Source organism: Polypterus senegalus, chromosome 18 (genome assembly GCF_016835505.1).
Source record: "Polypterus senegalus isolate Bchr_013 chromosome 18, ASM1683550v1, whole genome shotgun sequence".
In the NCBI taxonomy this organism is placed as follows: domain Eukaryota; kingdom Metazoa; phylum Chordata; class Cladistia; order Polypteriformes; family Polypteridae; genus Polypterus; species Polypterus senegalus.
Genome location: NC_053171.1, coordinates 53129943 through 53157896, shown reverse-complemented (window position 1 = coordinate 53157896; position 27954 = coordinate 53129943). Strand labels below are relative to the sequence as shown.

Genomic DNA, 27954 nt, shown 5'->3' with positions numbered 1-27954 from the left:
CTGTATGTCCCTCTGACCTGAACCTTTGTTGTCAGATGAATGACAGGTGGATACGGCTACGAGCCGCAGTTCAGCTGTTTACTCAGGTGAGCAGGTGGTGGGCATGCAACTGGATCTGCTGCCTCAACAGGCCTTGTGAGCCACTGAAAAGCCTAGCAAAATGGGCACTGCCCGCTTAGCCTTACAATAATGGTATAGAGAATGGACCCATAGAGTAACTTCCCTCTCAGGCGGTCCTCAATTACAGCTGTCAGATAACTGCTCATCTTTTCCCCGGCATAGTCTGTCCCACAGCACTGCTCTCTGCATCACATCATGTTCTTTATTAGTTTATTTAAAAGCAAAAATGAATTGATTTGCATATAAAACATGTCAACAACAGGGAAAGCCATGCAGACATGCAAAACTGGAACTTACAGATATTGCAGCAAATGTCCCTGAAGCCAAATAACATTTTAGAAAATGTAGTTTACATTCAAGTTCAAGTCCAGTTTAATCTTTTGTTTGTTTGCACTGTGATTTTCTGGTAGCCATCACCCGTGTTATGCAATGCAATCAGCTGGAGAAGACACAAGGCTGACAGATTTGAGGTGTACGACGCCTGGAGTCTCAGGTGGCGTGTAAAAACTTGTGATGCAGGCGTTGGTCTGCCTGCTCTCAGATGTGGTGACGACAAAGACGATGGCTGTGCTTTACAGGGTGGCCTCAGTTCTGATGAATCTGTAAAAACATTACACTCATTAAAGAAAAGCCAAACTCACATGACAAATATCCAAGGCAGAGCACTCAAACAGACGCGCACTCATTAGAACTACGGGGCACGTCATCTGAAGGGAATGCACCTGATTGATAATGTGCAATGTAATTAAAGTTTGAAGTCAATTCAAAACAAAATATTTTTTATTTAACACTCTTAAAAAATTTTCAAACTTGACTCACCTTGTAGTGATTTCTAGAAAAGCATTCTTGCAATGACCAGAATCAAAATTAGCACCAGACCTGATAATCCAAGTCGAAGGGTGTTGCCCACATCAAAATCTACAAGAAACAGAAATAAAAGGACTCACTTGTTAAGGTAGGGGGATGACCCATTGTTTTATGGCAGCTCAACACTTGCATCATCATTAATGGCTTGGGCTCCATGTGTTATAGTGGGTCTGTGGCAGAAGCATTTTAAACAAATCAATAAGCAGCGAGCTCCACTTTTCGGGTGGGGGGCTACAGGTGTGGTGGCTCCAGAGGCAGAAGTGGCACTGCACTGGTGATCCTGCATTCACATGCGCATGTGTGGGATTGATGTGTTCCCTTGTTAGTGCCGGAGTCAAGATTGCTGCAACTGCGTTCAAGGAAGCTAAAGCACGTGAGCCGAGGGGAGCATTAAATGAAGGAGAATCTGAACGGGATGAAGTTTAAGAGATCAGAGCAAAACGCAAGAGCTGGAATGGAGCCCATGATGTATAGAGTGGAGGCAGGTGGTCAGAACCAAAATCACAGTGGACTAGCATAGTCCCGCTGGCAGAAAAATCTTGGGCCCCTGACCATTATGGCTGAGCACCAGGGCCTCCTGGCTCCGTACTACGATAATTTTGCCACCCCAAGCTGATCGGGTGACGTGCCTATGCTACACTCAACCTTAACGTCAACCACATTGAAATTTCACGCAACCGTAATTACATTTATATAATATCGTATCTCATGTCGTGTCTTATGATGCGTGGAGGGTCTGGTAGCTCTGAATTAAAATTACTAATGGAGTCAATGTTATCTTTTTGCAACATTTTTATTTCTGTATGTGTATCTCATGATATGATATCAATGATCACAGTTCCCACCTTCAGACCTTAACATTTGCATCATACACGTTCTGGACGTGAATCACCTCATCTTTCGAATGATGCGACAGATCTTTTGAATATTTTTTTATCTAAATTTGCACAAGAGGCTGAGATCTTCTCTCTGCTCATGCTCCTAAAGTTTAAAATTGGACAAGAAAGGCTACATATGCTGTTTAGGCTTTCACAATGCCTGGACAATTCTGAAATTAAGGAATCCATCATAATGTGAAACGTGCATCTTATGAATTTTACTTCTGGATCTTGGGATTCCTGATCATCTGTTTCTGCATCAGATCCATTAGACTCAACAAGACGTCTTGGTCTTTTGTGACACCGACCTGATTTGAACACGGCAGGGATTTCCATTTCATTGGCAGCTGCTTTAGCCTTGTGTAAGAAGACAACCTCCCACTGCTCAGGGCCCCTGACAGGTGTCATTATTGCCTCACCCTGGCAGTGGCTCTGGCCAGCGTGCGTGCTGATTTACTTTGGGGATAGGAGTTGCCCTCCAAGCAGTAGGTGAAGTGTGAGTGGCTGAGTGTGGCATCCCATATACGCCGACATATTGGCGATGGTGGGACCTGATCTGTCATTGGTGTGCAGATTTAAAGATTCACAAAAAATCATTTGTGTTACAGATTGGGCCAAACCTAGTGACTTATTTTCCTTAATTTTGTGATTACTGGTTATTGAGGCGAAGTTCTGTCCTTTGACTCTGATTTTTGGTTTACGTTTTGGGTTTGAGGACTCTCATTGATTTCTGGTTTTGACCTTTGCTTGCTTTTTGACTGTGTTGTTTCTTCTGATCCTCACTCAACATTTTTTCTGGTTCAACTCCCTTTTTAGTCAAAATAGTAACCAAGGAAACAAAACTACAAATTGTGAAGTCTATGGAGACTAAACCAGACGTAAAACACAATACAAAATAATTTCAAAACTTTCAGATAGCTGTCAATTTAAATAACACCGAATATAAATTTAAACATTAGAACAATCTCAACGAGAACAGGCCATTGAACCCAACAGAGCTCACAAGTCCTATCCACTTAATTCTTCTAAAAAAATCAAGTCGAGTTTTGAAAATCCCTAAAGTCTTACTATCTTTTACACTACTTGTTAGCTTATTACAAATATCTATCGTTCTCTGTGTAAAGAAAAACTTCCTAATGTTTGTGTGAAATTTACCCTTCACAAGTTTCCAACTGTGTCCACGTGTTCTTGATGAATTCTTTTTAAAATAACAGTTTTGATCCACTGGACTAATCCCCTTCATAATTTTAAACACTTCAATCATGTCTCCTCTTCTTTTCCTTAAACTGTAAAGGCTCAGTTCTTTTAATCTTACTTCATAATGCAACCCCTGTAGCCCTGGAATCAGCCTAGTCGCTCTTCTCTGGACCTTTTCTAGCACTGCTATGTCCTTTTTGTAGGCTGGAGACCAAAACTGCACCCAGAACTCCAGATGAGGCCTCACCAGTGTGTTATAAAGGTTGAGCAAAAACTCCTGTGACTTGTACTCCACACGTCAAGGCGCTATATAACCTGACATTCTGTTTGCCTTCTTAATGGCTTCTGAACACTAAGAGGAAGTCGATAGCGTTGAGTCAGGGAAGTGGAGTGTTTTTCTCTTTTGTGTGCAACAAGTCATGCTGACTGCTGGAATACCTTTCTGGATGACTGCATTTGAACCACTTTGAACTATTTGGAAATTCTCGACAAACACACCATTTGGGTTTACCATAGGCACTGCCATTTTGTGTTCCTATTGCAGTGACATGTTGCATGGGTGCTGAGGCGTGTATGCACTGCATACTTGATGACATCCAAGATTGTGGAGTTAGTGTATAATTTTGATTTGCTGTTCTGGTTTATGATTTATAATAATTAGTGCTGATCAGCCAAATTCACTACAGGATTTTTTTGTAGCAAATTTGCTAAGTTCACCAGTAACCTTGTCAGCAGAAATTTTCCCTGAACATTCACTGTGCACCTGGCTTAGAAATGCTTTTTCCCAGCACCCCATGATACTTTGTGAGACCAGCATGCCATCATAGAGCTGTAGCAGCCATGCTGGATGGGGATGTCACTACTCGGTCTAATCCATAGACATACACTGATAGATGCTGCTGTGTATATCTGTACTTTACGGCTCTACCAGCTGGGCTTCACTTATGCATTTTTTAAAATAAATAAATAAAACCAGCAGTATTTTCTTTTCAAGAGAGAATTTCAATGAGAATGTTATGGAAATTAATTCTTCAGCATAGCCTTATTCATTCTTCACTGCTAGATTATGCATGTTACACTTTTCACTGTGTACCACACAAATCCTACCCTGGTTCATCATAGACTCTGTGGGTGTCCATTCGTCACATCTAGAGAGAGAAATAAATGTGTCTGAGTGTAAAGGGTGGTCCAGATCTAAGTATGCAATTTTCATTACACTATACCTTATTAAGTTTATTACATAGAAAATTATCTGAAAAATCCGGAACCATTGAGAAGTGTGCGAACTGACGACATGAAGAATTGTCTTCACGCCGAACTGGAATCGTCCCCACATAAATCAAAGTCATCCAGCCGATCCGGATCTGCATAATTAGACCTGGACCACCCGGTATATATACGCACATATATACACATATTTATACATACAGTATCTATATCTGAGGCAGCCATGGTGACGCAGTGGTTAGCACTGATGACTCACAGCTCATGAACATTTTTGGACACTATAGAGTTTCTTCTTCCTCGTGGATATCAAAGAATTTCACCAAGTTCACCAAAATTTCAAAATATTTCCACATTTTTAACAAACTTGATACAAAGTCAGTTCAGCAGGGCTCACTCACGACTAATAGTGATAGCAATTTTAACTAGACGTTAGGTTAAGCATTTTGGTTTGGGGTAAAGATCTTCAGATCTCCCAGTTTTTGCTATGTTGAAGGTTCATGTTTCATCTCCTGGGCTACTGCTTAACTCAGACAGCCCAGTCTTTCTGCACTAGCAGTGCAGGTTTTGTTTATTAGCTTTGGATTTTCTGTTTTCAGCTCTCATTTTAGTAATGATTAGTAATTTTTTTTTTTAAATCATGGATTTTGGATTTGACCTTTCTTTAGTTTATTTATGTTTCTTTTGGGAAGTTGTGGCACTCTTTCATTTTGTCCAGGTTTCGTTTTGTGATTTCACAAATTTTATATTTATTTTTCTTTTTAGAGATTTTGAATTCTTGCAGCTTTTCTTTATTTATTACAATTAAATATGTTAGTGTTATCTGGGCTAGGTGTGTGGCTTGTTCCCCGTGCCCTTTCCTTCTTGGGCATTTTATGGAGTGTGTAGACGTCAGACCGTGTTGGACGTATTCAGAGCAAATCTGCACAAAATTGCTAAACTCAAAGCTCATGCTGGTTAGCTATGTGGTCATCCATTTAGTTTTATTGCAGCAAACTGGGAACTTAAAATAACATGAATGTTGTGCATCATTTTACAGTGGCGCTCTGCTGAAATCTGCCGGCACCTTTCAGATTGCTATGAAGAAATAAGAAGGCAGATGATGCTTAGTGAGGTACACTTCCTCCACTAAAGCCACAGCACAGCTCTGTGTTATCACAGGTCCTCTTCTTTCCTGTTTGTGTCGGACAACAAGAGGCCACTGCTCACTGCTCAAGTCCCCCACAGTGACACTCACCTTGAACAGTCAATGAGACACCATTGCTGTATGGCGGATCCTCTCTGGAGGAATAACACCAGTATTCTCCGCTGTCAGAGAGTGCTGCAGAGTGGATCGTGTAGCTGCATCCGGTGACTCCTTCAAGCTGTTTACTCGAGCCCGCCGGACACCACTTGAACCAGAGATACTTAGAGTCAGAGCAATCTCCGTCTACGCCACACTCAAGGATCACAGTGTTTCCAACATACACAGGTTCCCACGTGTTCCTCCGTTTCAGTGCTAACTTCCCTGCAAGAAGAAAGACTTGGTGCCAGAGATGGAGCACAACTATCCATGCAAGGCATTTTTAATATCATCATGGGGTTTATTTTTTCACTCATACTTAGCACATTTATCTGTCAAACGAGACTTGTGTTCAAAAGATATCTGCTGCCTCACAGAGAGCAGAGTCTGTAAGCATGCCTTGTATTTCTCTTTAAGTTTCCTCCACTTCGGCTGTGAAACAAGCAATGCAAGATTAATAATCAATCCATCTCTTGAAGTGGTTTATGTTTACGGTGTTGAAAGTGGGCAGGAAACCGAGCTCTGTGGGTGGCACCTTGCCACATTCATACATTTATTTTTCCATTCGTCTTAGTCTTGTACTCTCATAGCATTGTGTGAAGGGCAGGGTTTAATCACTGGAGGGTCCTAGGGGGACACTATTCTCCTTTACAGAGTCTTTATTACATGGACCTGAACAGACTACCCAGAGTCTAAACTAAAGCTTTCATGTGAGTAGTTATATGCATGCGGCTTCTGTCACAATGATTTATGACCCTTAAGCCCCGCCCCTTTGGACTTTGGACCGGAAGTCCCGCCCTATGATTGATGACCCTTAAGCCCCACCCCTATGACGCAATACCGGAAGTCCCTCCCAGCTGATGCAACACCGGAAGTCCCGCTCCTGCTGACGTCACATCTCCCCCCACGTGACCTAGCTCCGCCCTCTGGCACCTGATTGGTTCAGGAAACTGTCAAGGGCCTTTTGATGGATGTCTGTTCCCCCCCCTTTGAACCCGCCCCCGGCACCTGATTGGCTCAGGAAACTGTCAAGGGGAATTTGATGGATGTCTGACCCCTGTTTGAACTCATCCCACAGGTGCTTAATTAAACAAACTGTCAAGAGCAGCCCCCCCTCCTTGAACGGGCATGCCCTGACAAATCCAGGCCATTTACAGACCTGTTGGTGTCCCCACTTCTCTCGAAGACACACAAGCGTTTCAAGGGGCAGAGCTGCCTGCCTCTACGGTTTGGGTAAGAACTCCTGTATCTATCTATTATTTAAAATAATCTACGACTTTAAAGATCTAAACCTTAGTTTAGCACTTGTAAACCGTTTTTTATTTTATCTAAGTCAAGCCCCCAGACATTCTCTGCACTGACAAGCTGTCCCTTCACTCACTCTACACAGTTGATGCGTGAGAGCTGAGAGCCGAGACAGCCTCTGCTGGGTCGAAGCTCAAAGTGCACATGCAGTCAAGGTCGAAAGACACTTCCCAGTCCCTCACAAGTCCCTGCCAGTTCTGAAAAGCCGGTATAAAAAGCGAAGAATTTTGTTCTATCTACGATTTTAAGATGAACACACAATTAAAACATCTGATCTTTGCTTTGAACTAAGTCAAGCTGCTTTTTTCCATCTCACAGACAGATTCTGCAGTAAAAAAACTGCCTTAGCGGTGATTCAAGATTCCCACCTTACAGAAATCAAGCAGCCCGGCTTTTTAGCAGCCCCTGCTCTCTCTCAAAAAAATGACAGGCTCTGTGTAGACAGTGGGAGCAGGACAGCCGCCCCTGCAGGGCCCTGCGAGGTCTATAGCTGCAAACTGTATGAGGCCGGAGCTCTGCTGACAGAAACACCCCACCCTATGCTGTGTTCTGCGAGCGCACGCTTGTCAACCCCCCACCCTAACCCGGAACGGGAGCGCACATCAAGCTTGCACGTTCGCACAGCTGCTAAGTCCGGGAGAACAAGTTACGTGTGTAACTTTTAAAGTTAAAGGATTTAAAAATCACTCGCACAGTTAAATAATAGGCAATTAGGACCTTTTAAAGAACGTTTGAGATGCTAGCCTCGGTTGTATATTTTGTATATCTTTAAAAAAAGCCCTGTTCCATCCATCATCTCCCATTTTAAATAATCAGCTGCCCCTAAGGAAACAGATCGCGAAAGCACGGCGAATAGTTTTCTAAAAGTTAGAATTGTATTCAGATAATCCCAGAGTGAACGGAGCACAAATATTTACCAGAAGCGGGATTCGAAAACCACGCTGGCATTTGTCCCTTGAATCTTAAAGCCATAGCCTTAAACAGATCGGACCTCCGGGGATACAGAAATGCGCTTCACAGCCCAGAGATGGCAGGTGTTTGTGTGACCGGTTAGGGGGAAAGGAAGGGCGCGATTCAGAGCACCTAGGCAACAAAAATGGCCTTACCTTGTGGAATGCAGCTTGTAAAACAAAGGATGTTTCTAGGAGACATTCCAAAGACGCGGTGCAACGAGCGTGGCTTGTGTCCGGTTCAAATGATTGGCAAACATAAGGCACTTCCAAAATACCGCTTTATAAAGAGAGATGCTTTAAAATTGTTCTAAAACCTTTTTTTATCCCCATTTAAATATATTCCGGTTCAAATGATTGGTAAACATTAACATAAAGCACTTCCAAAAATACAGCTCTATAAAGAGAGATGCTTTAAAATTGATCTAAAAACTTATTTCATCCCCTTTTAAATATATTTTGATATATAAGCCTTGTAAAAATCACACAGACGTATGCCTGTTCCCTTTTAAATCATGTTTGAGACGTCTAAAATATCTAGCCTGGGCTGATTGGTGGCTGATACCAAAAATGTTCACCTATATACAGAGTTTAACTTTAGGGTTTATTTTCTGGGGTCTGTCTAAAATCAGACAAAAGACAGTTACTAAAAAAGAGCAAAACCCTAATTTCCTTAATTACATTGTCCTCCTGGCTGAGTAATGAACCATGTCCTGTACATGTCGAGATGCCAGCCCAGGTCTACCGTCCCTTACAAAATGAGTAACCTAAAAACGTTATATAGTGTAAGTATAATATAATGAAGTTATTTTTTTAAAGTAACACCACATCGCTCAAGAGTGACTGATTCCACATGTGTTTTTGGATTTGCTGTGGTCAGTGATTTTTTAATTTTTTGCTTAGCTCAATTCTATCACCTAGGAGCCTGTTGACAAAGGAAAACACTGTAAATGCACTTGTGCATTTAAACGGAGCTTTATAAGGAAGCACACGAGGCTATAGTGAAGTGTGCTGGTTTAACTAGAGGCCTTTACAACACCCTTTGGCAAGCCACGAATACGTCGGTCATTTTTCAACTGTTTCCAAAGCACATAGCCCCAGCGTCTATATGAACTTCTTAGAAAAATGATTTCTTTTATCTTTGTATAGGATGAAATGAAATATAACTGTTCTTCATGCAGACTATTCGTGATTCTTATAAGCGTTAAATGAACTTATTTTTAAAAATGGAAGTTTGAATCCTTTTTTTATATATATATTTTTAGATGGTTATATCCCCGTAGAGTCTCCGATTTATTATACGGATTCAGGTAAGACCCTTTTTTAAAAAATGCTTTAGGCTTGCAAGGTGCTTCAGAGCATTCGTGCGTGTGTGCGCGAGTTTGGGCACGCGCATTGTGCGTGTGAGAATCTTCAATTCTCTCTCTGAAATACGTAATATCTTCGGCAGAGTCCATTTCATCGGCAGTAGTAAGCATTTTTCTAATTAATTCTTGTGCTATCGATTCACCAATCAGTAACTAGAGGGCGTGTTAGAGCCCACCCTCTCAACTTTGACGAGTGAAAGTGACAGTTTTATTTCAAACCGTATTTCATGACGGTTTGCAGGAATGTTACGGACAAAATGAAATAAATAAATAAGCAACGAAAAACATATTTCGTGACACATTTATTTATTTATGCTCTCATTTCATGACATATTTATTTATTAAGGCTGTGATTTCATGACACATTTATTTATTTATGCTCACATTTCACAGTACTTTTATTTATTTACGCATTTATTTATTTATTTCATTTTGTCCGAAATATTCCTCCATACTCCAGGAGCTTACTGTAACGGTGTTTTCATTCATTTCATTAAATGTAATGATTTTAATACAGAACAGTAGCCCAAATTCCGGGTGATTTTAGACGTGTGAGTAATGTAATGAAGTTATTTTTAAAAGTAACCCCACACCGCACAAGAGAGACAGATTCCACGTGTGTTTTAGGATTTGCTGCAGGTCAGTGATTTTTTTTATTTTTTGCTTAGCTCGTTTCTATCACCTAGGAGCCTTTTGACAAAGGAAAAATCTGTAAGTACACTTGTGCATTTAAACGGAGATTTATAAGAAAGCAGGTTGCACACCTTATCCCAGTTTTGTACGTGCATTTAAAAGCACTCACTGTTACACTAGCACAAAATGTTGATATTTTCTATCTACTCAAAACTAAAATTATTTCTATTAACACATGGGGATAATTAGAAATCATTTTACTATTTTGAATAGTATTATGATTTTTGTTTCTGCGGTGGGTTGGCGCCCTGCCCGAGATTGGTTCCCTGCCTTGCGCCCTGTGTTGGCAGGGATTGGCTCCAACAGAACCCCGCGACCCCGTGTTCGGATTCAGCGGGGCACTCTGTTGCACAGCCGAAGTTCATTGAACTAATATGTCAGAGCTAATTAGTCTTTCTGCTTAAACTAATGATCAAATATTTAGGTCATTCTTAATTAAACACTAAAGCATTAGTGAACAAAAAACATTTTCAGTAGCCAAGTAAAATGACCAGTTGCTTTAACATGAAAATAAAGCATTATAAGAAAAATCCCTTTTTCCAACAGTTTTTCTTGACCGGTCTTTGGAATTATCAGTGCCTTTCTGATCACATCCACCGCAAACATAGCATAGAACGTAATTTCTGTACTCATTTTAAATGATAATAGCTAGTATAAAGTCCCTAAAGGAACTGGAGATATCAGATATCTTCTATCCTATATCTTTTCTTGCCAGCCCAAGTCATTCAGATTCTGCTTACAACACACATGTACGATTATTTTTCTCAAACGGCCAAATCTTTGGCCTGCTAATCAAGAAAAAAAATCAGATTTACAATTTAAACAGATTTTAATTTTCATTTGAAGTGTTACATTTGCATTAACGCAATGTTTAACTGCCCATGCTTGAATTTTTTTTCTTTCTATTAAATAAAATGACTTTTTTGAATGTTTGTCTCTGAGATTTGTTAATTGTCATAGCAAAAGCTATTCTAACAGGAAACTGTTAACGCTTTAATACAAATGACATATCAAAATCTCCTTTGCTGTCTAATGTTATCCGTGGGAGATGTACTACATTACCTTTCTTGGATACATCTTCTTTCTACAGTAATTTGTGCGGTGGAAGACCGGATGGTGTTAACGGTTGTAGATATTCTTTGTGATATTGTAAGTTGTTGTTTTCATCTTTACCAACTATTTTGGCATAATCTATTGATACGCATTTAACTATTTTGCTGTGTTACCGATCAACATTTTTGGCGTAAATTCGTTTGACTTCCTTTTTCTAGGTGCTAGGATTGCCTGTGTATTCATTTTTTCTGTTGATAACCCTTCATGATGAAATTCTTCAATAAGATTTGGACATAATATGTCTTTCTTTAATTGGAAACTTAAAGTGAGGAAATGTTAAAATTTATAAGAGCTGAAAGCGCAGGAAGTGTGTCTGACAGAAGCATTCACAAGACTGAGAGTTGAGAGTATTTTGGTCTTGTTTGAAAATGATTGATAGAAGGGCATGATTTGAAATAATCTCATGGCAATATTCTCATCTTGCGGGGCTTGAGAAAATCTTTTCCAAAAAGTCTTGTCTCCTAAAAAGTCTCATCACGTCGAAAGATTTGTTTTTATATAATAGATTACTTTTACTATATGCATCAAAGTTTATCATTTCCCCTCCACACTTCTATTATTGATCTCTAATAACCTACTTAACTCTTATTTTTACTTGCACCAAAATGAGACACACCACAGCCAAGTCCACTTTAATCAGTTTCATCTCAAGGCCAAGGACACAGTGTATAAAACATAGAGACCAAATGCATAGACTGACAGATAGCATCAGCCCAAGGGAGTCTTCATTTCATTGCATTATTTTCCCAAATTCCGAAATATAAAACTTTTACCTCAGGGAATTTTTACTACAAAGGGTTGTCCAGTGTTGTAGACTAATCTACCCAAGATATTCACATTTTGAAGGTGTCGACATGATTTTAAACCCTTTGTAAGGCAACCACCATTTTAGACAAAACAGAAACTGGGATTTACATATTGACACTTAGCACTTAGCAGGCCTCATGCAACACTCATCACACTATGTTTGGTAGGTCAATGCATATTCAGTAAACACCGAAGTACGGTCAACTGGCATCATCAATGAGAAGAGAATGGCAGAATTAAGGCAAGACCAGGAAACACATTGAGCAGGATGTGTGCACTCACCTTGCACAACCACAAACACATGGTCACTTGCTTTCTTCTCTATCCAATTTCCTTTGGCTTCCACCTCACACCAGTAACTCCCGGTGTCAGCCTTCTGAAGTTTCAATGTTTTTAACTGACTCTCTGAATCTCCATGACTCAGATATTTCTCATTTTTGTAGAATCTGTATTGAAGCTGTATGTCTGTTATGTTGGTGTTAGACTGACATATTAGGATCACAGTGTCACCTTCTAACAAAGATGTTCTGGGGTGGACTGTCAGGACAGGCTTGTCAAACAGCTCTAGAAGGATAGAGAGAGAGAGAGAGAACAGAAAGACAGAAGAACATAATTATTACTTAATCAGATAATCACTCTCAAACCCTTTTAGTCCAAAGTATCCAAGGCAGGGTCTGTCTCATGAGAAGTGGGTGCAAGACAGAAACCGAGTCTTGGACAGGGTGTTAATCTACCTCAGGGCAAAATCATAAACTGATCAACACTGGACCAATCTAGAGATGCCATCAGCCTATTATTTGTGATATAGATTAATCAAATTAATCTTTAGGCGACTTAAACTAGAGAATCTTCCATTTTAACTTTTCTTCAACTTATTGCCAGCAGCCATACCACCTGCACCTCAGAAGAGGTCATCCACCTGAGGCTAAGAATGTTCAGGCCTGGCCAGTACTTGGGTGGGATAATATCCAGGAAAAACTTGGGTTGCTGCTAGAACTGGCATTGGTGATACCAGCAGGGTACCACCACAGCTTAGTCATTCTGTTACCCTAATCATCCCCTGTCTCTATTTGTCTCTCTCTCTCTCATCCTTTTACCACCTAACAGCTCATGTGTGGTGAGCGTACCTACGCAAAAATGGCGGCCTTCGCATAGTCTTACTGGGTGCTACACATTGTCAGTGGTTGAAGTGGTTCCCCACTCACTATGAAAAGCACTTTGAGTAGTGAGAAAAATGCTATATAAATGTAAAGAATCATCATTATAATTTTATAACTTTTTTCATTACTTGTATATCTCAATATGCTTTACTTTTGTACAAGAACGGGATACAGAAATAAACTGGATGCTATAAAAATTTGTTTTCATTGACAAGTTTTGGAGATAACATGAATGGAAAACAATGGAAAGATGGTCATTTGTGAGCATTACCGACAAACTAAGGACTTTGAATAGAAAGATTCAGGAGTTCCTTGCAAAACAATCTGAAATCAGGGAGCAGAATGCAAGCTAGATAGGTAAGAAGCTTTTTGTAGAGCCATAGTCAACTCTGTAATGTCACCTTTGTGCCACAACATTCAGACCAAAGTAGTATATCCAGCACGGGGCGGATGCTCAATTTAAATTAACTCAACCACGAGTGTCCATGGACTACCACCAACATTAAGCTTGTTCCTTCCATGCCAATATAATGTTAAGCACCTATAAAAAAAATAAAATAACTCATCATGGCTAGCAATTCAGCAACAATCCTGCCGACTACACCAATTGTATATAGCAGGGGGCACACACTCCTTGGGAATATGTTCATTAGAGATTGCAACTTTTTATAAACCAAAAGTCTATACATATAGAGTCTATATATGGACACTTACAATACTACAATATTCGAGGGAGAGCTACTGAAGAAAGCATAATACAGGCAGGGTTACTGAAATTTGGCTATGGCCTGATTTGAAAAAGAGAGTGTGGGAGGTAGGGTTCCTAGGTACAGGCAGGACTGATGTCCTCCATCCATCCCGTAGGTGAGCTCTACTGTTTAATGCAATCACCCAAGCTTTGTACTTTGTCAGATTTCAAAATAAGAACACACATTTGCCAAACATGGGATTTGTACTCAGGGACACTAAATAAGACAATTTGGTCTCTGGCTATGTACAGTATTGATCATCATCAAACAAGGAGCACATCTGCCCTTTTAAATAGCCATCCTGATTCGTCTTCCACTTGTCTCTTCCCATCTAACTGTCAAATGATTTATGTGGATTCAGCAGTATTTATGTATTTATGGCCTCAGTTACCCATTTTAAATCAAATACTGTGTATAGAATAAACCGTACAATGGCACACTCCAAACCTTTGGCTACAGTCAGCCTCAAAGCTGCTTCTATCCATGAAAACAGAATCTGCTTGCTTCAACCATGCCAGCACAATCCCAAGTCCAGGTCACCTCAACATTCCCAGGCACATTTCACCACAAACATCCTCACTCTCCCCATCATGCAAGTATATCATGACATCATCCTTGTTACTGGAGACTTGATTGTGCGCACTGAAACTTTCTACTTTTGGAACACAAAATCTTTTTGTCCTGTGATCTCTGGTACACAAACTTCTTGATATTAAAGAAAGAGCCTCATTGGTGTTCAAGAAGCATAACAACAATATTTTTGGGATGCTGCCTGCTCTACATTGGGGTAAATGATGTTCATTGCTTTCAGCCAGAAGTTCACAAAATGGACTTTTCATTGCTTGTTTCAGCCATGAAGGAGAAGATCTCTGTTGCCACAAGAATCATTGTTGGATGGCAACTGCCTATGATGAGAAGATTGGAGAAAACCTATAGTCAACCCCTGGCCTTGAACACCCGGATGAGAGCATTCTGCCAGAGGATGTATAACTGGACCTTTCTCTGAGATAGACCAGAGTTCATCAGATGCGATAGCTTGCTTCTGATGAAGTTTGGTGGCAGGGGTCCTCTCTGAAAACATCTCAAAAGATAATCAAGACTACATTACTACATAGCTTTATTTCTATTGTTAGCCACAAAATCTTATTAAAACATGAGAAATTTGCTGCAGGTTTGCCAAAGAGTGAGTCTATCATAATGAATCATAAGTATGCTTCAATTTAAGGACAAACGGTTCTAAAGAAAAATAACCAATCTTACGTTGTCCTAAAACGTTGATGCTGTGATGTTTAACTTAATATCAGAGCTTTAACTAATAAAAAATACATTAATGGAGCATGCCAAGCAACTGTCTTTGTAATTGTATCTGAACTAGTCAGAGTATTTTATCACTTTTCAGTGGTGTCATATTAATACTGTCTTGGTGTTTGTTTTAATTATGGGCACAGCCATTTTGCATGAATTTTACAAAGCTCTGACCCAAACTATTTTTGAGGTCAGACTCTCCATGCCAGGAAATTGACTGTTTTCTTTACAATGTGTCATTGAAGTTCTCAAGTAACATTCAGATCTGCCCTAATGGTTAACTAACTCAGGATTTCATGGTTCTGAAAGTCATAGAATTTATATCAGTTATTATTTTGAAAACAGAATGTCCTTTCGAAGGTGGTGATTACTCACATTATTTTAGTGTTTACAGTTACACCATTTTGTAATCTCCATGTTGGTAACAGGTGCTGAGTTGTGCGATGTTTGTTGATAATAATGTCACCTGCTGCCATCATGTAGCTTCAGAAAGTGGACTCCTGTGGTGTTAGTGAGATAATGGTACTGTATATACAGTAGATGGTGACACCCGAGATTGTGAATACTAAATCAAAAGATGTATTTGTTATTTTTGCAAAAGTGTTTTCAATTTTTTGCAAAGGCTTTGGACTAAATTTTTTCCTGGCCTTTTCTCTAAACTTAGGCAGAGTGGTGGCTCTTATAGGCAGAGTGGTTACTTTGAGGCTAAGGATCTGTGCTGGTATCCGGAAGGTTGCCAGTTTGAATCCTGATACTGCCTAAAGGGATCCTACCCTGCTGAGCCCTTGAGCAACCTGCGATTCTTCCAGGGGCAATGTACATTGGCTGGCCCTTTGCTCTGACCCCAAGGGGTATGCGAAATATTACAAATTCCTAATAAAAGGAATTGTAGGGTGCAAAAAAAATAACAAAATTAACTAAGGCTGCCACAATGTTTTGTTAGGTGGCACCCTTTTGGTATAATGAAATGGGTTAGGAGAAGTTGTTGCTGACCAGAAAATGGTGAGCCAGAACATGCTTTACCTGTTCCCTGTGCTGAGAAGGTCATGGTAGTTAGGCCTGCAAGACAATAGAGCAGAACCCGTGATAAACAGGAGGCAAAGGAGAAGCCATAGGAATCCACTTGATGCTCCATGTATGACAGATTTGCTCTTGTGAAGTTATGGTCTATATAAAGCTGCATTCCTAGTGATGGAGTGACTCTGAGGAGAGAAAACAAAGCATGCAGGTCAACTTATCAAAAGCAAATAACCAACAGCACAATGATGCACTCGAGTTCAATGCCATTAGTTATCCAGCAATTGTCATTTTACAAGTTGTGAGGATAAGCCTAGTTGGTGTAGGGGGCGGGGGTTGGGGTTATGTGATATGCATGGAATCCTGCTGTTATTTATGTACTAGTAAAACATGCGGACGACCTGTTCTGACAGGTCTGCCTCCAAAAACCTAGATATAAACTACAGTAACCTCTCTGCCTATCGTCTCCTTACATAAGAATTTCCATTTGATTATGTATTCTGAACCTGCTAAACCCCAACACATGGTATATAAAATAAATGGTCTTTCTAATAAACTTTTCTGCCCACATATAATGTGCCCTTCAGGTTGCCAATACCTAATTTGTTTTGAACTTCTGGAACATATCTGGTCAAAGGCTTTTAATTAAGACCATGGTCAACGTTCTAGTCCCACTAGTTTGTTAGTGTTTGACAAAGCTAGATAGCTAGAAAGACAAACAGACAGACAGACAGACATCTGCCCTAATTGGACTCACAACTCCACCTATGAACTGTGTGAAGACTGAAACATGCCGTCTGAACTGAAGGTAATGATTAATGCATTTGCGTCGGACATAAATGATATAAAGAGTGATATAAAGAAAGATATAAGGGATATAATAAAAGAAATAAAAGGACTTAAAGAAGAAAAATGAGCAACAGCTACAGGATATAAAAGACCTGGAGAAACATTTAAGTACTAAGTTTACTGCAACCTTTACAGATATTCTACAAAAAACTGATGAAAAAAATATAGGAAAATAAGAGTGAGTTAGAGAGTAAAATTAGGGTACTTAGTGCTCAGCTTGAAGACATGAGTAATAATATGAAATCTAGGTCAAAGCTATCATATATAACAATGTACTACCTTAACTTAAGACTACAAAATGTCAATACGAATTCAGAAGCCATATCTCAATGACCAAATAGTGAACTTTGTGAGCTGGAACGGTAAATGTCTCAATCATAAATTAAAGAGAAAAAAAGTATTCTCTCACCTAACTGGTCTCAATACCAAGATAGTATTTTTACAGAAGACACCCTTAACAATTAAGGGCTAGTTTTGGCTGCAAAGAGATTGGATTGGCCAGATTTTACACTCCAGCTATACAAAGAAAACTAGGGGGGTGGGAATCTTAACATACAGAACAATCTCATTTGTAGTATCAGATGTAGTATCTCATTCTGATGGGCAATTTATTTGACAACTAAAGTAATTTTGATAAACATTCTATGCACCTGAAGTGGATGATAGAGATTTCATCCAAAATTTATTTGCATCTATTCCTAATGTGAACACTCATAAAATAATAATGGGTAGAGACTTTAATTGTGTTTTATTATCCGGACCTGATGGGTCTTCAGCTACAGTGGCGATAATATCTAATACTGCAAAAATAATTACAGTTTGAAACACTTATCACAACATATTGGACCCATGGAGGTTTTTAAACCCTAACCTTAGAACATCTTCCTTCTTATCACCAGTACATCATTGTTACTCAAGAATTAATTATTTCTTCATGGACAATCATTTTATTTGCTGATTATCAAATCTTCCAAGTAGAGCACTATTGGTATCTCCGACCATGCCATTTTGATCATGGAGCTCAAATCACTCAGCCCTACACACTCATCTCACAGCTATTATCTTAACCCCCCTTTATCAGCTGATAGAATTCATATCCAAGCAAACTGATTATTTTTAAGAGACAAATGCATCTCCAGATCCGCATGAACACTCTGGGAAACTGAAGGCATTTTTAAGAGGACAGATTATTTCATATCTTTCTCACAAAAACTAAATTGGAAACCAAGAAGGTGTCGGAGTTAATAAGTGAAATTACCAGAATAGATCTAGAATACACCAGGTCTCCAAATGAAGCAATTTATAGGAAAAGACAGGTTTTGCACTCAAAATTCTTGACTCTTGACTACTAAAGAAATGGAACATTTCATTTTCAAATAACAACATCATTGCTATGAACACAGACAGAAGGCTAATTAGATCTTAGCTCAACAAATCCACAAACAGGAAGTTCGCAATGCAGTAGCAGCAATTACCAACACAAAAGGAGATAAAATCATAGACCATAAAAATGTAACCCACACATTTAGAGAGTACTGTAAGTACTTATATTCTACTTGGTTTAAAGAAGATAAGCCACAACCTAATGAGTTTTTTGATTGTTTACAGATATCACAGCTAGATACTCTTAGTGCTGTGGAACTGGATAAACCCCTGACACACTCAGAGTTACTAGACACTATAAATTCACTCAAATTGGGAAAGCAGCCGGCCCTGATGACTACCCAGCGGAATTTTATAAAATTAAATTTCAAATAAGTTAGCTCCACTATTATTAGCACAGTTTGTGGACACTGGAGACAACTTTAAGCTTTGTGTCAAACATTAATTACTGTCTTTTCTTAGAAAAATAAGGACTTATTACAATGTGCATCCTACAGACCAATATCACTCTTGAATAACGATGTTAAAATACTCTCCAAAGTTCTAGCTAGAAGGATCGAGAAAGTGCTTCCTTCTATAATATCACAAGACCAAACCAGATTTATTAATGGTCAACACTTAACTTCTAACCTTCGACATTTGTTTAATATACTGTATTAGCCCATTAAATCTTACACCTCAGAGATGTTACTATCTTTGGATGAAGAAAACGCATTTGACTTGGTTGAATGTGACTACCTATTCACCAAATTGCACAAACATACGTGCATGGATCAAATTTTTTTATACCAGTCCAGATTGTTTTAACAACGTTGTTTTAAACTAATTCAAACTACAACGCAATACTCAACAAGGATGCCCTTTATCACCATTGCTCTTTGCAATCACCATTGAGTCATTGGTCATTCACTTTTGAAATGTATCAGGGATAAAGGGGATTGCCAGAGAAGGATGTGAACAGAGAATATCGCTATATGCAGATTATATGGTACTGTATATATCTGACCCACAAACTTCCATACCAGAAGTCTTTCATGCACTAGCAGAATTTCAAAAGATATCTCGACTCTTGAATAGAAATGTGTTTTTTCTAGTGAAGTCTCTAGCACATGATATTGGACTGGACACCTTCCCATTTATCTTAGCAGATCAGTATAAATATCTAGGTTTAAATATCCAATTAAATATTAAGATCTTTTTCAACAAAATGCTGCTGTCTGCGTGGAAAATATTAAACAAGGCATGACTAGATGGTCTACCCTCCATCTCACATTAGCAAGTAGAATCAACACTGTCTAGATGAGTATCCTTCCCAAGCTTCTTTTTCTATTTCAAAGCAACCACATATACGTTAACAAATCACTTAAAAAAAAATTAGGCTCAATCATAACCTCATTTATTTGGAATTTGAAACATCCACACATCCAAAGGTTGACTCTACAAAGACCTAAAGCAGAAGGTAGCATGGCAATACGTTCAATTGTATTACTGGGCGGCTAATATACTTTCTATAAAGACCTGAACATCAACACAAATCAATGAATATACACACAATATGGATCAGTTTTGAAGATTCAGACAGCACCTCTACAATTTATAAAAACATTTTAAAGTCCCTTCCTTTCAAAGATACACGTAATTCACTCTAGCTCCACGTGTGCAAAGCACTCAGTCATTCAATTTAAAATCTTCTATTGAGTGCATTTATCTAATTTAAAATTGCTCACAGAGAAAGATTCAAACTATGAACATTGCAATCAAGTTCGAGCCTCACTGGGCCACATGTTTTGGGCCTGCACCAAATTAACATCATTCTGGATAAAAATCTGTTAATGCCTTCCAGACAGCCTTGGTGTCACAATCTCTACTAATCCATTAACAGCTGTGTTTGGTGGGCTCCCCGATGGGCTTAAAGAGGAGAAGGACAAACGGTAATTTCCTTTACTTCACTATTAGCATGCAAACTTACCTTGCTCAACTGGAGGAATCACACCGCCTCTTTTAAGTCAGTGGGTAAATGATGTCCTATCCTATTTGAAATTGGAAAAAATCTAATTCTCACTTAGAGGACCTGTTAAAAACTTTTTTAAAATATGGCAAGAACTAATGAATAACATTTTAGAATAAGCTTCTATTATTGGCGAAAAGGATACTCTTCATTACTGGCTGATTTTAAAGATTTGCTTTGGTTGTTGACACCATAATCGATGGTGTCACTTCAGAGATATTCTGATCAAGGCCCAAAACAAATACATTATAAAATAAAACTAAAATAGCTGAAATAGGTAAGTAAAATATTAAAAATGTAGATGTAAACATCTATAACTTCCAATGTATTCACAGAATCTCTAAAGATCCTCCAAAGTAAAAACTGGTGAGGTGATACGGCCTGGAAGACAGATCAGCCTGGCACCAGCTACAGTAAGAACCGGCCAAGTATACCTTACACCAGGTTAGAAGTGGACTTCTCGCGTTTACATATTAATACTAAATTAAGGATCATCCCTCATCTTTATCCGACACCTTCAATGCCAACACTGACTAAGATACACTACTGGAGACGGGAGTCATGTAACATTATAAACACAATACACAATGTGAGGACATTGAGAACTAAGCAGAGAATGGACTTGAAAGAAATGATTGAAATAATGCAAGAGAGTGTAACATGGGGTTTTGGGGAAAAAAAGAAAAGAGCACTAAATGTTAGATGTTAATTCAAGAAAAAAAATTAATAATTGTTGAAGAGAAATGCAATTGGACAGTATAGGAAATTTAAGCCGAGACTGATAGCTGCCAGTACACCCTAAGTTGGCCTGTCCTAGTGCAGGTAAGTTAGTTACAGGAACGGGATTAGAGGTAGGAAAAAAGGGGAGGACAGTCAGGTCATCCTGGAAAAAGATGGAGCCAACAAAATGCTTAAATGAAAAGAAGGAAAATAAAAAGATTAAAGGAGACAAAAAGTATGAGCTGGTCACACAAAAGTACATTTTTAGAGAGAAAGTGTGGAAAACTAGAGGCCAGAGAGAGAAGGAAAAAAAAGATGAAAAGGTTGACAAGCTGACTGCTTCAGTAAAGATACAGTAGGCTTGTAGATACAAAAAGAAACAGAAAACAAAAAGAAAAAATAAAGATGGTATTATCAATGATATTATCAATGTAAAATGTTAAATAATTTTGTGTGAGAGTACATACATAACTGACAAGAGCAAACAGAATTTCATAGTGCATCACCGCAGGTAAACACCGTTGTGCAACAAGCCTGAAGCCAAGCAGACATTGTGGTCTTTCAAACATGTTTAAGGTGGCTTCCATAAGTACTTGATTTCATGCATAGAGAAAAACAGTAGATAGCGCTGAATATACTGTTTAGTGCAGTGGAAAATCACAAAAAAAATTTTAAAAGATATGCACCAAAACAAAGACTCTTCTTTTAGCTTATCCAACCACTGCTGCAGCTAACAAGACTAAAAAAAATAATGCTACTGATGCATTGTCTGCTTTATATTCACCGTAGAGAACGTTAAACTGTACCAATCCACATAAAACACACAGAGACAAAGCCAGCAGTTAAAGCACTGGACTCATCATTATGAGAGCAGAATTCAATAAGCCTAAAAACCGAATCTGTGAAAACTCACGTGATCAAAATCCCATCGTGCTCATATAAGCACATACTGTAAACATTTAAAGGAAGGTAATCCCCTGTAATAATTTCTCTGTTACATTTACAACAAAAATACTAATATATTTTCATTTATTATCTATTAATGTCTCATGAATGGGAATTTTAACACTAATGTAGTGAACATATTCATTTTTATGAAAATAATAAAAATGTGGCAAAACAAAGCCATAAGGATAAACACTATACAAAATTGAAAAGAAAACACAAACCCACTAAACAAACAAGTTAATTGCACAGTGCAATGTGTAAAGGCAGATTAAGTGTAATCGCTCAGAAACTGTCCGTATGTCAGTAATAACTGTTTGACATGGCGATTAATCTGGATGTATCTTGACTTGAACATCTCTAGCTCTGAAGTAGCTTCAAAAGCAGAGGGTACGTCACTAGAAGACACACATCTTAAAACTAATACATTTTAACTGTATTAAGTGTCTATTAAATGATGTTCCTGCTTTCAATGCTGAATTGAAACCCACACCAGCCCCTGGGTGACTTGGCTGCATGACAGGGAGAGCGGAGCATACTTTTGACAATGTCATGAGCAGACACTGGGTCTTTTAATGCAATGTGTAATTTATCACTTTTGATTTTGGCATGAGTCTTGATCACTTCAAGGGTCCCCCTTGATCATTTAGACATTTCATTGTATCATCAAGATTGTCCCCCTTGAGCATTGAGGATACTTGAACATTTAAACAGGTGGGAGGGAGGTCATCTCAACTTGGAGACATTCCATTGTTTCATTGTTGAAAAGGTTCCTATCCATCATGGACCCTTGGGCTATCCAACACTGCCTGCTTTTCACCGTCTGTTGGTAATAGAAAAGCAACCCATTAACTGTGCAGTGAATTAGGAAATATGAATTGTGAAAACAACATCTTGAATGCGACAGCTTCAGTTATGCCAACTGAAAATCTCAGTGGGTTGCCATTCCGTAAAACTAAAATTTTACACAAACCCGTTTTTTTGTTCAATTTTGACCTTTCAAAAACAGGCAAGAGATTCTTTTTGAGAACAAATTAGAGCCACATTTTGGTGGACTCCTTTGTCACAACTACTGAAATGTTAGCCATGTTTAACATAATTAAACTACTCCTGCATGCTGCTGGTATACAATATGCCCTCCCGTTTTCAGCCAAGTTGGGAGTCATCATTAGTGATGAGCGAGCATGCTCTGCCGAACATGTGTTCGGCTCGAGTATCGCTATGCTCGGAGCATAGCGCTACTCGAAAGAGCACCACCTGTGCTTGTGCGCCATGCTCGAGTCTCTGCCCCACACGTTTCGCGGGTTGGAGACAGCCAATCAAGGGGCTGTAAAGTAAGTACTGCCCTCACTGTAATGCCAGTAGCCATGTCAGGTGCTGGCATTACAGTGATTGGCTGGCCGGAACACGTCATCGGGTGCTAAACAGCATGCACTGGCATATAATGTTTTAGAGCGTCAGCTCACCTGCAGGCACTGGCATATAATGTTTTAGAGCGTCATTTTTCCTGTAAAATTTATTTTTTTGGGGGTTTTGGGCGTGTTTTTGTCAGTCTGTAAAAGTGGCATACAACTTGGACAAACTGGTTCCCAGCAGCGACTTGGGAGTCCAAGATGCATCCAGACATCGTCCCCATGCTGTTCCGGTCCATTTGGGTGGTGTTTCTGTCACTTTCTGACCTTTTCCAATTGACCAGGCACCCTCCCCTCTTCAGAGCAGGGGGTGCCTGGTTGTCTCCCATTGACTTACATTATACTTGGGTGTTTGGTAGAGCACACGAACATCGCGATGTGTTCGGACCAAACATCCGAACATTTTGGTGCTCGCTCATCACTAGTTATCATTGAAAATTAGATTCACACTTACCGTAGATCCCGTTATATAAGCCGAGAATTTCGTCCTAGATTTTTGGCTTGGAGTTTGGGGGTCGGTTTATACAACGAGTATTGTTTAAGATTCAAGATTTCCAGCGCAATGCGGTTTTGCCCGATGAATACGAAGTAAATAATGACGAAACCACAGAGCCATCTTTTAGATGAAGAAGTAACTTTGCATGCCGGTACTTTAAATTAAATAAAAAATGTATTTAAAAAAGTGTTTTAGCTGTTGATTTTATTAATAAAATTTATAATAAATTATCGGGAAGTTTAAAATGAAATTTTTTGTTTTGATTTACGACCAACATCTTGCGTTACGAAACGGATGCAGTCATGTGTATCTGCTTGCGCGATTGTAAACAAACAACCGAGAGCGTTAGTAGCGTCAGTCGGAGCCCAGATACATGTGTTTGTGGATGTAATTTCCGTCATTGCAGTGATTTACCTATATATATATATATAATTCATTAAGACCATGCAAGCAAGACACATAATTGCTAAGGAAGGAAGAGAAGGTAAAAAGCGATCGCAATCGAAACGAAGATGGACATTGTGTGGAAATATCTCCTCCCTTCCTGCAGCCCAAAGATGTCAAATTAAATGGTGAGTACAGTATGAAATTGTTTCTAGAATAGAATGCCTTTTATTGTCACTATACGCATCTACAATGAGATTAAAAGCAGCTCCTTCAGTGCAGAAAAAGTTCTGTATAGGGCGTGTATGGTTGTTTTAGCTTTAGCATAACGCGGATCTGCGGCCCCGCTTCTGCTTTCTTTCCCTCCTCCGTCTGTGTCGTCTCCTAGACCTGACAACAATCCACGGAGAGCCCGCTGGTCTCGTTATGTTGTCTGGGATGTTGTGCGTGTGATGAAAAACACTGAAACAGATGTCTGGCTCTGGACACCGATGCCTATAAGGTTCTGAATGGTGTAGCGGATGTTAAGCCGAACCGATCGTGCACAAACAAGGACAAAAAAGTACAAAAACAACAAAAAAGTGCACTGAAAAGGAGAGCCCTGAGCCGCTGCGACCATGCGTGGCGCAATTCTCCTAGCTTAATCGAAGTAGGCTAGGCACTTTTTATAACTTTTTGGTTAGTACATTAGAAAAATTATTGGTGTTTTGGTAAATTATGCACATTATACAACCCTTTTTTATTATGAAAAGGTTAAGTAAGTGTTGCAGTGGGAGGTTCGGAACGCATTATGGGTTAGCCTTTGCAAACAAATTAAGTTCGTAAGTCAAGGGTCCACTGTATTGCGTATTTAAGTTAATCAAATTTATAAAGAGTCTCCGGAAATCCACCTGCTGATGTACCGTATTTGCGTATATAGTTTCAACACAAAGGTTTCATTTTACCAAACTTCTCCGCAATCACTGGTTTCCATCAAAAATGCCGGCAGTCTCAAATTCTCATTATACATTAATTAAACATTATAAATATACTCGAAGAGACACTTTTAAGGAAATTTAGAAAATTTTGCTTGGAGAAGGGGGACGGCTTAAATACCAGTCATCGGCAAATACATGTAATTTAGTAGGTAGAGAAGGGGTTCGGCTAATATACCGAGTCGGCCTGTATTCCGGGATCTACGGTAACTTGCTTGAAAAAGGCAGTAAAATTAAAAAAAAATAATTCCTTGCATTTTAAAGACCCAAATAAGCTAAGATTAAGGAATAGCATAAAATAAGCACTGGATAATAATCAGTCATTAGGAAAATGAATAAAAAAGGCTTTGCCCAAAAATGTTTACCAATTATTATGACTAATATAAGAAGCATATGCTGTATGTTTGTTTTTTTTTCCCTCTGTGCTGCCACAACTCTTAACTCAAATCATTATGTGACCCTGAAAACTACTCACTTATTGGAGACCAAGTGATGCTAACAGAATATGATTTTATTAAATTTATTTCAAGGGTTCACTGAAAAACTAATTAAAGATAGTTAATTTGGTTAAAGAAACAGCAAAAAGAAAACAAAAAATCACAAGCCCAGGAACAACAAGGGATAAGATGTCCATTTACATTCACACAGAGTCAATTAAGAGTAACAATATAAACTTAGGGAAGTGACAGGGAAAACAGAGTACAAGGAGAAAAACTCATGCAGACGCAGAGAGAATGTAAAAACTCCATTATGTTACCCCCTGTAAATGATGTGCTTGGCGATTGTCATACAAACAAAATTGCCACTTATGCATAAATGTCCTTGGGGTGTCCAGGGAATACAAGTTTTTGGACTGTCCTTCAATGTTTCATTTTTGGGCTGGCGTGTCTGATTTTCTTATTTTGATTCCCCCCTGGTTTGCCCACATTTTCCTAATATCACTTATCTGGTATCCAGCAGAGGCTATGTGTGTTAAGAAAGAAATTGCTGGATAAATTGCCCTTGCACCTCTCTGGAAATCTCACGATTCTATTTCTCTTGCCGTCTGGAAGTCTTCCTTTCTTAAGCTGATCCTCTTGGCAGTGAAGATCTTCTGACTGTTATTTTCATAAATGGATGGATATGGTAGAGCTGATCCAAGCATGGATGTCCTCTGGTCCTGGCCACAACTTTAATCTTTAGCTCTTCTTCTCTTTAATGGGGTTGATGCTGCGCTGTTCCTCCTTTTACTTGTTTGTTGTTGCCATTAATTTTAATGCCGTTTAATGTGTTATGGGGTGGGCGCTGAGCGTAGGGTTTGTATTTCAATAAAAATCGGATCACCCAGAAAAGAAAGAATTCACCAAAACATGCAATCTTTTTTGGCTATCAAAAACTAAATATTTAATATACATTTTAATAGAAGTCATATAAACACTGTAAAATAAAGTTCCTTTAGTAGGAAGGTACATTTCCTTCCCTCCAAATGTCCCCCGAGGACAAATCAAGTTCTGTCAAATACCAAGAGGGAGACATGAGCTTGAAGGGTGGTCTCCAGTGACCTCCATTTTTAGATTTCTCATGTACCCATGTTCCCCAAAAGGAGCATTTCGGGAATTTGTTAATCTTTACATTCTTCATGCATTACTAGAACCCAACATAAAGCAGTTTTTTCCTTTCACACTTGACACTGGATGTGTAGTAGCCCAAGCTTATTCACTGTCATCCACATCTTACACCCAAACTTCTTAGCTTCCGACGACTTACATTACACTCAAGAAATTATTTTTGGGAACAATCAGTTGGTGGACTATCTGCTGCAGCTGACAAGACTAAATGACACACATTGAAATCTCAGCTGCATTGCCAGTGAATTTCAATTTTATGACAGCACTAAATACTATCGCTGAACTGTTCATTATAAATCAGTCATTCAAGATTTGAATTATGTGTACAGCATATTGAGCTCCAAACTCGAGGTGCATCTAATAAGAATAAACTGTCCTCGGCTATTTTCACAAATATAATTTTAATTTTCAAGAAATATACTTACAAGCAACCAGAGGATGTTTGCTGGTCAGCACTGCATATCTGTCCTGAAGCAGACCACTGCATTACAAACAAAGAGCATCCGCTTAGGCGTCTCTCTTAGCTCAAGGCAATGAGGAAACAGTTGCGGGGCGGCCATCTACAAGAAAACCACAACTTAAATTGCATTGCACTTCACAGGGGAGTTAAGATCCATGCAGAGTATTTTCATTTTAGACAAAATTAGTTTCACCAGACAATTCCAGAGCTGCCAAAAACTTGACAATGGCAAAGATGGAAATGTGTGGGAAGAAGATATGGTGTCTACTTATCACTATTTCCAAAGCAAAAAGACGACCACAAAGCATCTTCACTGAGGAATCCATGAAAGGCTTCCACCTTTAGCTTAGAATTAAGGTGTAAAGAGTCACTAGGATAAACATAGTAAAATCAAGGCCCTGTGGGTAAGGACTACAAACAGGGGCTCTCCTAACTAGCTCTACCTGGGAACAGGGTGTGAGAAGCACCAATGCTAAAGATGTTTGAAGAGATACTATCACCACAGTTATTTGTTGGACCAAACCATCATCCTCTTTAATAAAACCCCTGTGTGCGTCTAGGTGTCTGTGTGTGTGCGTCTTCTGGTGAAGTGCGCATGCGTGGGGCCACATGGCACGTGTTCAGTCTCTTCCTGTGCATTCCCTGTGTGTGCAGAGAGAGAGAGAGAGACACACACAGGTGT

The 27954-nt window shown here is 39.2% G+C and overlaps 1 protein-coding gene across 1 annotated transcript; it reads right to left on the bottom strand.

Moving 5' to 3' along the window:
* Positions 1-308: 308 nt before the first annotated feature.
* Positions 309-27337, bottom strand: LOC120518871 (Fc receptor-like protein 2). The gene is made up of 6 exons (XM_039741872.1): positions 27238-27337; positions 16041-16219; positions 12086-12367; positions 5524-5793; positions 940-1038; positions 309-720 (listed from the first exon to the last, which is right to left on the bottom strand). The coding sequence occupies exons 1-5, from the start codon at positions 27297-27299 to the stop codon at positions 953-955; spliced, it is 879 nt and encodes a 292-aa protein (XP_039597806.1). The 5' UTR covers positions 27300-27337; the 3' UTR covers positions 309-720; positions 940-952.
* Positions 27338-27954: the final 617 nt, after the last annotated feature.

Coding starts and splice junctions, on each gene's coding strand:
- LOC120518871 (XM_039741872.1), bottom strand. CDS start 27,299: ATGCAGTGGTCTGCTTCAGGACAGATATGCAGTGCTGACCAGCAAACA. Junction 16,220..27,237: donor CAAACATCCTCTGGTTGCTT/GTAAGTATATTT, acceptor TTCTCTCCTCAG/AGTCACTCCATCACTAGGAA. Junction 12,368..16,040: donor CTTCTCAGCACAGGGAACAG/GTAAAGCATGTT, acceptor CTATCCTTCTAG/AGCTGTTTGACAAGCCTGTC.